Source organism: Mastigoproctus giganteus, chromosome 5 (genome assembly GCF_048544385.1).
Source record: "Mastigoproctus giganteus isolate SK-2022 chromosome 5, ASM4854438v1, whole genome shotgun sequence".
Lineage (NCBI taxonomy): Eukaryota > Metazoa > Arthropoda > Arachnida > Uropygi > Thelyphonidae > Mastigoproctus > Mastigoproctus giganteus.
In genome coordinates, this window is record NC_143579.1 from 75,610,103 (window position 1) to 75,625,530 (window position 15,428).

Below are 15,428 nucleotides of genomic sequence, written 5' to 3' on the forward strand. Positions count from 1 at the left end.
AGGTCTTCGGTCCTGCAGTGAAGAAATACCTTTTAGAAAAAAAACTGCCACTCAAAGTCTTGCTGGTTATGGATAATGCTCCTGCTCATCCTCCAGACCTTGAGAACGACTTACTGGAAGAATTCGAATTCATTAAGGTCCAGTTCCTTCCTCCCAACACCACTCCATTACTCCAGCCCATGGATCAGCAGGTCATTTCGAACTTTAAAAAGCTTTACATCAAGGCACTATTTCAGCGATGCTTCGAGGTGACCGAAGGAACTAACCTTACCCTCCGAGAGTTTTGGAAAAATCATTTCCACATCGTAAACTGCCTCAAAATCATCGATAAAGCCTGGGATGGGGTCACCAAGAGAACCCTCAATTCTGCTTGGAAAAAACTGTGGTCTGATTGCGTTGAGGGATTTGCTCATGAACAGGAGCTGCCAGTTGTCGATGAAATTGTGTCCTTGGGGACGACCATGGGACTGGAGGTGAATAAGGACGACATTCAAGAGCTGGTGGAGGAATATGACCAGGAGTTTACCACCGACGAACTGATGGATCTGCATCGCGAGCAACAGCAAGGGGTGATGGAGGAGATCTCATCTGAGGAGGAGGAGAAAAAAATGGAGACATCCCTCTCTTCAAATGAGATTAGGGAGGTGTGTAAAATGTGGGAAACAGTGCAAAATTTTGTAGAAAAGCACCACCCGAATAAGGCTGTGGCAGTGCAAGCGATGAATCTGTTTAACGACAATGCAATGTCATATTTCTGCGAAATCCTCAAAAGGAGGCAAAAGCAAGTGTCATTGGAGAGGTTCTTTGTTAAAGTCGCACAAAAAGAAAAAGTCAACAGATAGTAGTGATTCCGTTAGTGACAGTGAAAGTCATTCTACCCAATAATTAATAAATTCGATTGCTTTCAAAAATATAAAAAGGTATGTATGTATTTTGTATTAATCATTTTTACAGTATGTGAATATTTTTGAGTTTTGGAACAAATCATCTGAGTTTCCATTATTTCTTATGGGGAAATTCGCTTTGATATACGAGTGCTTTGGATTACGAGCACGTTTCCGGAACGAATTATGCTCGCAAACCAAGGTACCACTGTATTAGATAAAATTTCTAATGGTGAAAGTGTCTCCTCAGTGGCAAAACATTATAAAATCAATGAGTCAACAGTACGATCAATCAAGAAATCGAAGAAAAAATCCGCTGTAGTGTCCGTGAAAACGCGCTAATTGCTTCAAAAATTTGCTCTGTAACTCGTGATGTTAAATTAGAAAAAGCTTTAAATCTGTGGATAGAAGACCAAACTCAAAATAAAATTCTGTTAAGTTCACTCATCATTCGTGAAAAGGCAAAACACCTTTATCAACACTTTAGCGAAACTGGTGGTAGCACTGGCGGGATAAGTTTTTTTTTGCTAGCAAAGGCACTGTTTTGAAAGATTTGTTTGAAATTTCTAATAAATATTACATTTAATATTAAATTGTTTCTTATTTTCATTTCGATGCTATATGCTTGCATTTCACTATGTACATAGTCATATTACGAAGGTACATATAATACATACATAGACAAAATTTTAGACTAGTTTTTCTTATATATTTCATACTTTGGAACAGAACCCCTTTATTACTATGGGAGCCATAACTCAGTATTCGTGTTTTCGGTATTCGCAACATTTCTCAGGAACGTAACCCCCGCGAATAGCGGGGGTTTACTGTAATTTCACTGAAACGATATGAACAAACGTTGACATCAAAAAGTTTTGAAACAGTAATCCGACCAAGGAAAAGAAATCTCACAGGTCATTCCCATTTTGCATTCTTGTAATGCAAAACAATACGAGGTTGGGAATAGCCATGAGATAAAAGCTCCATTGGAGAAGAGACAATCACCAAGTTGTGATCTGTGGTGCCTAAAGGACCACTCACTTTGACCATGTACTTAGAAGGGTTGTTTGTGAGCTAACACCTGTAAGGTAACAAATTTAAGTCAGAAAAGGATGGTTGCGGGATAGTGTATTTAAATCTGCTTTTAGCAGAGTAACTGATTGGAACAAATCAGTTACTTTGTTTGTGTGAAAGTGAATAGTTTGAATAAAGTTAAAGTATGATTACACAATTTATTAGAGCACATATATCAAGTAGGTAGTGTCTCTTTTTTGCTGATGCTGTATAAGCTTGTTTCCTTGCATCATTTGCCACTATTTAATACTATGAAATGTTGGCAATCACATGAGACTTTAAAAAAAATGCCGATAGGGAGAAAACTGTCACCTTTAATAATACAAAAGTGTCTAGTCTCAGAGTAATATCAGGAACCTCCAAATGAGTGAAATAGATTAGGAGACATACTACATGACGACACTAATCTAAAACATTCATATTGATTAGTAGAAGCCACCTGCTTCCAGTAATCTATTGTGTGATACTAAACACATCAAGAGGAGTAATCTTGGAATGAAACCTCTTAGACATTTGAGAATAGGAAATTCATGAATTAAAAGAGCAAGGAGTAACAGACAAAAAAGAATTACCATTAAAGCTACTCAATTTACGTTTCTGGTCTTCTCTGTCAGACTTGATAATTTGGAATATCTTCTTTTTGATCTTTTGTCACATAGCAAGCATATCTATTCTTCACTTGTCATATGCAAACTATCCCCCCCTTGTTATTATTATAGTTGAGTTGAATTTATTGGCGTGATACCGATATTTTGCGTTCATACATGATCCAGTTATTGTTATTCTGCTTATCATTATGCTCCAGTGTTCAGCATCTGTGGATTTTTGGTGATTTGTAAGCAGGTTTGATATACTTCATCCTACAAAGTGGCTAATAGAAAAGAAAGTTATTACTTAATAACCTTAAATAAATTATTAAATGCTGACTTAGTTCTTCCAATATTCAATTAGCTGCTCACAATTTTTCTTCTGCACCTTTGCCAAATCCATCTTAGCATGTCCCCTCAGCTAACTTGATTACAGACACAGCTGCTCATTACATGGATTTAGACTCCATCTTTTAACCTCCTTCTCTTACTTATTGTCCTAACCAAATTTTTTGGTGCCTCCGTAGCCAGGTGGGCAAGAGCAGCAGTGCGTAGCACACGCTTCTTGATTAGACTGGGGTTCGAGCCCGTGACTACCAAATACGGAGGATGCAGAAAGGTCAGGGAATGACCACTGCACATCCCCGGAGCAATGCGGCCTTAGTTGCTAATGCTCCTAAAAACCAAATAACAACAACTAAATATTTCTCTGTATTTATCACAAAAACATAGTGAAAAATAGGAAGAAAACAGTTTTCAACAATTAGCAATGCATTTTGAAATTTTTTTGTGGATAGTACTTCTCGATGTCATTGAAGAGAAAGAAATAATGTTTTTGTAGTCTTGGTTCTCTCAGTTTCAATGTGACAATCTTCCAGATTCTCTTATGAAAGATGGAACTGGTACACAGTTCTCCTTGGTTAGAGAACTAACAAATATAAAAGAAAACTCAAAATATAAAAAATTAAAACTTACACTACACATCAATTGATCACATCTATTAGAAGGATGGCTTGCCCTCTGTACATATCATTATTTGCTATATTGAAATTCATCGTATTTATTCATTATGCTACTGGTGTTAGTATACCTGAAAATGACAGTATGTCTTCTTCCCCTCCCCACATGACAACTCTAATAATCCTTTGTTGTCATCTGCGACAGTGCTATATTACCCTGGTACCTCTGAACTAAACTGCAATTAGTTCTCCCCACTCTTTCTACTGCTAGTGAATAAATCCTACCCCAGTTGAATATTTAAACTCCTTTCTACTTTGGTCCATTTTTTTTTTTTCAGTATATTGACCATTCATCTGAAGCCAGGTAAATAACCATTAATGACTGTTAGAAAATGGCTGCTGAGAAGAAATTAATGTCACTCTTAATGACTGGAATTAGATTTGGCACACGATGCAAGAAAGCTTATACAGCATCAGCCAAAAAAAAAACCCAACTTCACTGATCCAAATGTTTGTCTAGTTCTGCCTTGAATTTATTTAAGCTATCAACTTCCACAACAACAGATGGAAATTTGTTCCAGCAATCAACTACCCACTGGCTAAAGGCAAATTGCTGCACATCTATTCTACAACTCCTTCCTTAGTTTGAATCTATGCCTCCTTAGGTTTGTAATCTGAGCAAGAGGAAGAATCCAATCAGCATTGAGCCTGCTCAATCCATTCAAGGCCTTATACACTTCAATCAGCTCACCTTGCTGGTGCCTAGTCTCCAGACAATGCAATTTACAAAACTTAAGCCTTTCTTCTAAGACCATCTCCTCACCAGCCTTGTTTCCCTTCTCTGTACTCATTCTAGCAAATCTACATCCTTCCTAAAATGAGACTTCCAGACCTGTATGCAGTACTCAAGGTGTGGACTGACCATTGCCTTATACAAGGGGATAATCACCTCCTTATCCCTGCTTGCAAAATTCCTGTATATCATTGACAAGACCCCATGACCTACTCTGGCAGCCTGTCTGCACTGCTCAGAAAACTTCATATCTGACTGCACAATTATCCCCAGGTCTCTTTAATTCTCCACTACCCAAGTGTAACACCACCCAGTTAGTACATTTCTCTGGGGTTACTGCTACACATATGCAGTACTTTGCATTTGTCAATGTTAAACTTCAGTTGCCGCTTCTCAGCCCATCTTTTCCAGATCTTGTTGCAGCAGCATACTGTCATTAAGAACCCCTGTGAACCTTTGTATCATCTGCAAACTTTGACATTAAGCTTGATATACCTTCATCAATATTACTGATAAATATACAAAACAACAATGGGCTCAACACCAAAACCTGAGGGACACCACTAATAACAATTAGTCCACGAAGAGGGGGGGTATCCATTGATTACCACTCTGTCTTCTCACACTCAACCATCCTTTTATCCATTGTAGCAACTTGCCTTTAATATTGTTGCAGTAAAATAAATATAATGAAATATTTTGTAATTTACAAAATATCCCGTTCAAAATTCTTTTTTACAAGCACAGAAACAATTGTGGAAGTCATATTCTGTAAACCCTTTTAACGCTTTTCATATTTTTCTGAATGTCTTTAATGGACAGAAAATGAGTTCCTTAAGTATACTTTTCAGTTTAGGGAATATAAAGGGGTAGGTGGAGTGCATGTTCACACAGAGGGATTTGTTTTTTGTCCAGTAACTGGCAAACAGAGAAAGTGTTGTTTTCTGGAACAGTGTCTTGATGGATCCTTGAATCATCTTCCCACAATTCAGCTCTTCATTTGAATTTTTTCATGTAACCTTATAAGAACTTCACTGTTGTATGTTTTTTTTTTTTAATAATTCCTTTAATATCAAAGAAAAGAAGCATGGTTGTCATTTGTGATTTTGACATTCTTGCTTTTTTTTTTTTTTTGCATTCTTGCTTCCATTGCATTGACTTCCTTTCAGTTTCTGGGCAGTACTGTAACAGCCAACTTTCATTGCAAGTAATTACAGTACTCAAAGTCTGGATCTGCTTCAGTTTTTTTTTTTTTTTTTTTTTCAAAACATCTTCGCAAATTTGAAGTCTTCTCATTCTTTGATCTTCGTTCAAAATTTTTGGTACCATCTTGGCACACATTTTTCTCATGCCTAAATTTTCAGTTAAAATTAGCATAACTCTTTCTTTGTCCATATTGAGTTCTGATGCAACCATTCTAATGCTTAAATGATGATCATTTCTAATCAATATTCTTATCTGGTCCACATTTTCATCAGTTTTCATGGATACTGGATGGCCTGGTCGTTCATCATCGTACATATTCTTTCTTTCTTTCTTTCTTCCTTCCTTCTTAAAATCTTATGCCATTCAAATGTGCAAGCTCTTGACATAGTACCTTCTCTATAAACTTGATGTAACAACTCATAACTTTCAGTTGGTATTTTCTTTAGTTTTGTTATTTGAGGTTGATTCGTTGTTTGATGCTTTGTCTGTCATTTTTCCAGAAAACTGATTCAAATACTTCTGAAGTGGTTCAAAGTCTGCTACAATAACAATGGTGTAGTAGTAAACAATGGTGTTGCTATATATTAATATAAAGTGAGTATTTTTTTGTTGAAATTTAATTTGTAGTGCATTGTGGACTTCAGAATATCTTGTTTTTTCTGGTTTTCGCCAAAAAAAAAAAACTGTTTTCCTCCCCTCCATCTTTTTGAAAGTAAAAAATTGGCACCTATGCAATGGTAGTAACAGTCTGTCCTTGTCATCTTGTTAATTTTTGTGCCGAAAAGGGTGCTGCATGCCGTCCTATTAAAGTGATTGGCAGCTTATGAACCATAACTTAAAACAGGGATGTAGAGTTTCTTGAGTGGGTACAGAGAAGGGCAATGAAGGGGGTCCTCTTACCAAGAAAGGCTTAAGTTCTGCAAATTGCAGCATCTGGAGACTAGGCACTTGCAAGGTGATCTGATTGAGGTTTATAAAGGTTTAATGGTTTGAGCAATGATGGGATTCTTCTTCTTGCTCAGATTACACACTTGAGGGGGCATAAATTCAAATTGAGGAAAGACAGTTGCAGAATAGATGTGCAGAAATTTGCCTTTAGCCAACAGGTGTTGATTGTTGGAACAAACTTCCATCTGTCATTGTGTAAGTTTGATAGTTTAAATAAATTCAAGGAGGAACTGGACAAACTTTTAGAGGGAATGGATGTGTGAAATGTTTTTTTTTTTTTTTTTTTTGCTGATGCTACATAAGCTTGTTTTCTTGCATCACATGCCTCTACTAGAACTTAGAGGCCATACAGACACTACTTCAGATTTTACCAAATTGAAAAGTACAACAGGTAATCACTTGATGAATTCAAGAAAAAGAACATTTAATTGCAAACTTCTAGTGAAAGCAATTCTGAACAGGCAAATCAAATAACTCCAAGCATGTTATTCTCACTCATACAGAAAGTCTGTTGATGTTTCTCTCTTCTGGCTTTTCAATAAGGAAATTTGTTTGTTTCTTTTAAATGTTTTGCCATCATTTGAAAATCTGAACGTAGCTCTTCAATCCAACACACCTCACTATCCCTAGTTATGTTGTAGTATGTTATATGCAACTTTATTATGCCAACAGTTTTTAAATCTTCAACTTCCATTTGGAAAGTTTACCATAGCAGACTAAAACAGAAAGATGATTTGGACTTAAGTCATAGGGCATTTCTGCATGGAAAGATCTAAAATAAAGATTCTGTCCTTTTGTTCAGTGAGGAAGTACAATACCTTTGTGACTACATGTGCACAAATTCCCATTGAAAAATTATGTTTTTATAAATATCAATGTAGCACAAATTTCAATTATTCATGCATCTTTCAAATTTGAAAGTTTTGTGGACAAGTTTCCAGTATTTCTTGGTGTCATTAAAGATAAAGAAATAAATGTTTTTCCTTTGTTTCTGCCAAATCAAAGACGAAAGACCTGATATATAATGCTCCATAGTTTTGGAAACTAACAAGTGCACAAGGAATGTTGAAATATGACAACTTATCTCAATTTGTGCTGAGATCAGTTTTCATGCTGGTGAAGCTTGAGAAATGTTCTTGACAGCCATCTAAGCAGCAGTGCTATTGTTATAAACAAAATATTTCTGAAGATTTGTAACAGTATCTTTCTTGAAATAGTCATTAGTTGATGTCCAGTGGACAATCCAAACAAAAATATACAGACATAAATCACAAAATGTCTCCTATTTTCCTCTCTTTTTTTTTGCAAAGAATTCTTGGGTTTCTTCCAGGTTTGGTTTGGATATCTGTTTTCCAGGAGCTTACATCTGATTTCCAGCTTTTTGAAAGGCAGACATTGGCAGGTTATGTATGAGATGACAGTTCCTTCTACCTGTAAGGTTTGTGCTAATATGGCACTGCTCCTTATAATTTATAATGGGCTAGAATTAATTGTCATCAGACATAGCCTATGAAGTGTGAATTAAAAATGTTTCATACATGTAGACAGAAAAAGTTTAGAACAATATTGCAGAAATTATTGGATACTGTCACAAAAGTTTTGGCACCTGGGATGTGTTGTGCTCTACAACAGGGCAATTGTTCTATGGATAAATGAATGTTTACATTAAGCCTTATTGAAACGGACAAATTTTTAAGAAAAACAAAATGCACATGAGAGCCTTGCATTTTGCAGCTCTATCATTTGCTTATTTGTGATTAAGTTTTTGAAGAGCCTATTTCTTGTATTGTGGGTAGCTGCTTTGACTACTCACAGGTCACACTTTGACCCGTGAGTAGTCCATACCTTCGTATGGATTCCTGGTCCATCATGGATGAGGTGCTGACTCACTCACCAAATCTAACCATGCTGGGTAATTGCCAGTTACTGCACCTGTGTGAAATTGCTTGTCAGTCAGTCACTTTCCCAATTGATATTGCCTGGTTAACTGACCTGTTAATCAGTTGATGCTGACAGCTTTAAAGCAGTGATGTGCAACCTCTGGCCCATGAGTTGCATGTTGCCCACCTAAACATTTTTTGTGGCCTCTCAGCCTATAAGAATATTTCAATAAATTTTCTTAATGTGCAGTTCAAGTATCAAAAGTAATAAAATAAATTGTTGCCAAAAACATAAATGTTAATAATACTTAACAGATGTCATCTGTGTCATTTCTATGTGCTGCTTACATCAATACTGCACTAAATAGAGAAATAGGGAATTCTCTTGCATTGACGAGCAACATCATAATGTTATGTCATTGTTATTGCCTGCTACATAACAAACATTGCAGATGTGAAGTATAGCTTCGTATGTGAGTTCTGATTATTGATGATTTAAAAATACTTTTTTTCCCTGTATGTCTATGATTGTATTTTATACTTTACTTACATAAATAAAATTTCTGTTTCTCATTATGTAAGAAAATATCAGTCCCCTCATCCTGTGGAGAATAATTTTTTAAATGGCCCTTTGAAGGAAAAAGGCTGTGTATCACTGATTTAAAGGATTCTATTAATGATTTTCATGATAAACATATAACAAAGTAAACAATGTTATCTGCCATCAGAACTCTTTTCTGAAGTCAATCTTCTGATGGCTGTACAACCATTCCTGCCTGTAGGAAATGCAGATTCACAGCTAACAAATTATGAAAGTGGTCTTGGGTGGTGGGGGGAGTATTCCACATATATAATGAAGATTTAAATGTTATTCATATTGTAGTGTGTTTGTGGCTTTATTTGTTGATGGAATTTTGGGATCTGTTAGAATAAATTACACCATATTTATAAAATATATTTTGTACAACAAAGTAAGCTTATCTCCCTTAACTTATCTCCCTTCCGCACAAAGTAAAAGTTTTACTTTCTAACTCTAAATTTTATACCTCGATCATCAGGGCACTATTATTATTCTTACCTCCTTTCTCCTTATGTCAGCATAAGCTTTCTTTTGCACATGTATAAAATAGATATAAAACACCACAACTAAAGTGAAAATTATGGTTGGCACTTTTTTTTTTTTTTTCTGTATATGTTTCAAAGCTATCTCTCAGGCTAGCTGTTATCTTGCCTGTTTGCTATTAAATTTAAAGTTTAGTATAGATTGCCTTTAAGTTTATTATTTGGACCTAGTTAAGCAGGCAGATAACAATCAGAAACAGATAGCCTTACTAATTATTGGTGGGATATATTGAATAATGTTAGCCCTTAAAAACGTGCCATTCAATGTATCCAATTATCAATAATTAGTTGCAAAATCATTATTTTATTTTATTGCTAATTATGTTTATTTCTAGGGTATAGCAATGTAAACCAACACAGGCTATCTTAGTCTTTATAGATTCTTTTAGCCTGATGACAGTTATGGTCTTATGACTTTTATGGCAATGTTTTAATACACTTTGAGTACTTATATAGTACCAATTATACTCTTATGATAGTAATTATCTGCTTCTCAGCTTATCTGCGAAAACATCTAAACCTCCAAAACACTTTCTAGTTCATTTCACAAATATATGTGGTCTCAACGATGTTCACTTCCACTTGCAGTCTGCCAAACTCCATGTACTTTTTCTGACAGAATCTCAGTTTATCGGTTGATTCAACTACTGCTCATCTCAGTTGTCCAAATTATTCGCTGTATGATTCCTTTCACCTCAAAGGTTGGTACTTGTGCATATGTCCATTCCGATATTCCCTGTCAGAGACTTGGTAATTTGGAATCTCCTCTTTTTGATCTTCTCTGACTTAAAATCTCTCTATCCCATTGTGTCAAATTCATCTGTTGTCTCTACCATTCTCCCAATTTCGCTAATCACTTGGAGCTCTTCGAATTCCTCTCTTTGCAACTTGACTTTCTCTAGTCCAACTTGCCTAACAGCAAGGTAATTTTCCTTGGTGATTTTAATGTTCACAACTCTAGCTGGTTTCCGTTTTCTAGTCACACCAATCCAGCTGGTTGAGATGCTGAGGCTTTTGCAATTACTAATGACCTTGCACAGATTGTTCATTTACCTACAAGAATACCGGACAATCCTAACGATACAGGCAACACGCTTGATTTCTTTCTCACAAACAACCCTTCTAAGTACACAGTTGAAGTGAGTAGTCCTTTAGGCACCTCAGATCACAGCTTGATGATTGTCTCTTCTCCAATGGAGCCTTTATCTCATGGCTATTCTCAACCTCGTGTTGTTTGGAATTATAAAAATGCAAAATGGGATGACCAGCGAGATTTCTTTTCTTCTTTTCCTTGTTTGGACTACTGTTCCAAAACTTCTGTCAATGTTCGCTCAGATCATGTCAGTGAAATTATTCTTGTAGGAATGGAATCCTTTATTCCACACTCCACTTTAAAATCTCATCCTTTACCTAAACCTTGATTTTTTTCCAATAAATGTGCTAAGGCTATGATATGCAACATTTTTCAAGAGAAAAATGTTGCATATCATAATTGGCTTGTTTCCAAATCTTCAGATTCATTTTCTGCCAACACCAAAGCTCGCAACAATTGTAAAGCAGTTATTAATCAGTCCAAACTAGATTTTGAACAGGCTAAGAGTAGAAAACTTGTTTTTGCCCTAATGGTAGATGAGCATTCTGGTCTCTTGCCAAAGCTATTGGCTACAACTTTTGCCCACCTCTGTCAAAACTAGACATGCTAGCATCCATTTTTCTTCCAACTCGTGTATTAATGATCTTGGTAAACATTCCATCATTCCCAACACACTCCATTCAACGTCTCCTGTGGTCTTTTGCCAAAAGGATGTCAGAAGGATTTTTACGAATCTTGATGCTAAGAAAGCGCCAGGTCTTGATGGCATCTCTCATATTATGGAACCACTTGGCAACTGTGGTGGCATGTTTTCATTATCTGGGTACCTGCCCACCCACTGATAATAGGCCAACAGATGTCTGGGTGGTGGTATCCACTGAGAATAAATAACATTAAGCAGTACAATACTTGGTATCTCGTTGTGAAGGTAGCCACAATATGAGATATAATTAAAAACGATGCTTTTCACACTACGTAAATAGTTTAATTTATGGGTAAACTATGGTGTATCTACACAGATATTATATAGATAACTGGATTTTTACTGTACATTCATAAAAATGTTTGCATTTGTTTACACATTCAAATATATTTTCTGGCACATTTTCTTCACACTGAAGGCCTCAAATGTCATCGTATCTACACCAGTAAATCAAGAGTACATTTCATATTTGGAAGGTTTAATATTGCCCTAATTTTCATCCAACTCATTGTTGATATTGTCACTAGTTCTTTAAATACTCTAAAACATTGCAGTCACTTGGATATTCAGTTACTATGACATAATTATCAACCCCTAAAAATTTGTCAAAACAATTTTTGCACTGATCAAACCTCTCACTTGGCGTTTTTCCCAAGATTGCTCAATATCTTGTAGTAGTTCATACCTCTCATCACTGTTAATTGGTTTTAACCAAACCTTTTCTTAATGACAGAAGCAGTTCTTAATTGTTGTTTCCATCACATCTTGCCTCCACACTTTCACCAACTCTGATATGCATATCTGCAAATCTAACAGAATCTATAGATTGGTTAGTTTCTATTCTCAGTATGTGCATTTTCAAATTCCTGATAATGCCTTGATCCATTGGCTGCAGTTTAGATGGGGTAGTCGGAGGGAAGAAAACAAGCTTCACCCTTGTAAGTTTCAAAATTACCAAGTGAAGGTGGGCAGGGCATTTGTCGAGAATCAGTGCAATTTTTCTGTTTTCTTTTGTCATCTTTCTATTGAAATTTAAAATCCACTGTTCAAAAATTTCACTTGTCATCCAAGGTGTTTTGTTGTAGTCCAACTCTGACTTTACTGCTTTGAAATATTCGGTTGGTTTACTTTTATCTATTACCAAAAGCTTCAGTTTTTCATTACCAGCCATATTTGCACCAACCAAGACTGTAATTTTCTCCTTACTATTTTTACCACCTAAACATTTGAAAAATAGACCTGTTTCATCAACTTTGAATTGAATGTCTTTGGACTTGTCCTCCATAATTTTTTTTTCAAAACTCTTTCCAATGGGTACAGTCTTCTTTGATTACAACTCCATTTTCACCAGAAATAAGTTTTTTGAGGTAGGTGGCACTTTTTAAATTTGTCCAAGCATAAAACATTCCAGGCTAACAACTGGCTTAGAATGTTTTATGCCCTAGAAAAGATGCATACGCTGTAGCATTTTCTTTCACTAATGGCCCTGATATCAGCATGTTTGTCTCAAATCAACTTCATGCACTTAAAAATGGCTTCATCTACATCTTCATACAAGCATAATTTCGAACGCTTTGGACTGGATCCTATTTCCTCAAAATAGTTTTTCAGAGTGGTTGACACACTACTGGCAGGGATACCATATTTTAAAGGGATTTCTTTTTTTTATGCCCCAATCTGCATTCAAGGATTTCCTCTTAGAAATTGTAAGATTACTTGCACAGGAGCTAAAACAAAACTGATTTAGAGACCAAACAGAGACTAGTGAAATTGTGGATGACTCATTTCTGTGAAACAACAGATGAATTTCCAGGATGAAGGAAAATCACTCTTATAATAGGATGCTTACAGTAGAAAAGAGGTTGACCAGAGCCAAGGTCTGGGTCGGAAATATGCTTTAATCTTTGCCAATGGCTGTGGACATATAGCAACCAGCACAACTTCTCGGACATATAGCAACCAGCACAGTTGTATAGGTTTTATTAGCACCACTAAATTGTTTGGAATTAAGAGCTAAAACATGGAATGTTTTTGCTCTTAATGCATGCTTTCTACAGCATCAGCTCTGTGCTGTCGAAAGGCCAGAGATGCGAACAGTGTATACCCAGGTCTCTCAAAATCAGTTTGTTATATGGAAATTTTCTTTGTTATATGGAAACTGTTTTCAGTGTAATGACCAGGGGGAAATCAAAAAAAATTCTCTAAATAGAAAAATTTGCTATATGGAAGTTTGTTAAAGAAGTAGGTATGTGTAGGGGGGAAGACCATGCTCAAGAATTTATCAGATTTATATTCTTATTATTATATATGAGGAATATTAATAGTTAAGCATTTGTATTTTTTCTGTATATTATTCCACTAGTAAAACTGCTGTTTTTTTTTTTTTTTGTTTTTTTTTTTGTAGCCCTTATAGATTACAATTTTAACTGCTTTCGACATGCAATCCAGGCTGTTTTTGAAGTAAGGTTTAAAACAAACAAAGTTATCCAGAATTCTACTCAAGCATATAGTTCTTTAGACAGTACTCAAAGTAATGGATACCTTGAACAACAATGAACATCAGTTTAGCTTATCTAAATCCACAAGAGATGTTTGGAAGAGACTAATTTGTATTATAGCTGCTATTCAAATTTTCATTACATTGTTTCATTAACTATTGATTTATTGTTTGGGACTGTACATAACGCTGCTGCAATCAAGCCCTGAACACTGTTAAAAATTGTGATTTGATTTTTACTCATGTTTATTCTTCAGAAAATTTAAATAGTTTAATTACTTAAATGTAATTATTTCTGTGTTTGTGTGTATATAAATAAAACATGAATGTTGTTCAATATAAGATATCATCCCTTTGTATCATTTTGTTGAGCTGATTATTAAAATTGTGACACTGCTTGTGGATATCTGTCTAAAGAATTGGTTGTAGGTTAAATTTACTTCTGATAAAGAATAACAGCTTGATACTCTAATCATAATCAGTGAACAGAGGCATGTCCGAATGCAGGGAGAACTGAAAGTTAGCTAATAAAATTTGCCTGGAATTAAATGGTGACATTTTTGTGAAGTTCCTTTTTTCTCGTTGGTAAATTAACTTAAATACACATCATCACATGTAAGGGGAAACACAATTATAGCAATACCCTGCATAGCACTGATAATTGGTACCAAAACTATTCTGTGTTATGTGAAACTGTGCAGATTGAGGTATAATTATAATGGGTTTTAATTGAATGTGTACCAGAGAAACAGTCTATAAACAACTTGCACGTGATAGCCAATAAAAAAATATTGCAAAATTTTATTAATGAAAAGGTAATACATGAGAGATCAGAAAAAAAGCTTTGTTTATTTAGGTATTTTAATAATAAAGTCTGGTGAAGTCATGTCTTCTTTTTCTTGGCGTACAAGTCTTTGTAGCATTGAATTCCATCTTGTAAAATTTGCTGTATCTTGATGCTACATTCACTATTTGGGTCCCCCATTCATAACTGCCTCACAGGCCATGTCAATCCCCCAAAAGACTTTCTCTAATTCTGTTGAAAATTCTTTTGGTGCAACTTCAGTGTTCAGAATCCACTTCAGAATTGTTTTCCTCTTCTTCATACACAGTTTGCTTGTCAATTTCAAGAAGAGTTGCATCATCTGAGTCAGTGTAGTCATGTACATTGGCAGTGTCCAAAGTTTTGAATCCCAAGTCTTCTCCGATCTTCACAATGTCTTCGGCAGTTATCTGAACTTGCAATTCAAAACCAGTGATATCATTTGCCCAATGGGGTAAAACATGCTGCCAAACAGAACACATGTTGTTGGCAGTGATTTCCGGCCAAGATGCAGAGGTGCCTCCGTAGCCAGGTGGGAAGGAGCAGCAGTGCGTAGCACACGCTTCTTGATTAGACCGGGGTTCGAGCCCGTCACCACCAAATACGGAGGATGCGGAAAGGTCAGGGAATGACCACCGCACCGGAGCAATATGGCCTTAGTTGCTAATGCTCCTAAAAACCAAACAACAATAACCAAGATGCAGATATATTTTCGATCGTATTTAAAGGGGTAAAAAATAAATTGTAAAATGAAAAGTTTGAAAAGCTATCATGTTGTCTCATCAGGATGGAATTAAGAATACCGAAACAGTGTTACGTGTTGCCGCTTACTGCCTGAGGGGAGCTATTGGCACATGTG

General features: G+C 35.8%; 1 protein-coding gene across 2 annotated transcripts in view; it reads left to right on the top strand.

The window, feature by feature from the left end:
* The window catches only part of RagC-D (Ras-related GTP binding C/D), a 166,652-nt gene extending 152,627 nt beyond the window's left edge, over positions 1-14,025 (top strand). For both annotated transcript variants that reach the window (XM_090373298.1, XM_090373299.1), the window contains one exon: positions 13,654-14,025. In XM_090373298.1, the coding sequence (XP_090229424.1) occupies positions 13,654-13,805 (152 nt within the window). In that variant the 3' untranslated portion in view covers positions 13,806-14,025. The remainder of the gene's footprint in view (positions 1-13,653) is intronic.
* The last annotated feature ends 1,403 nt before the right edge of the window (positions 14,026-15,428 follow it).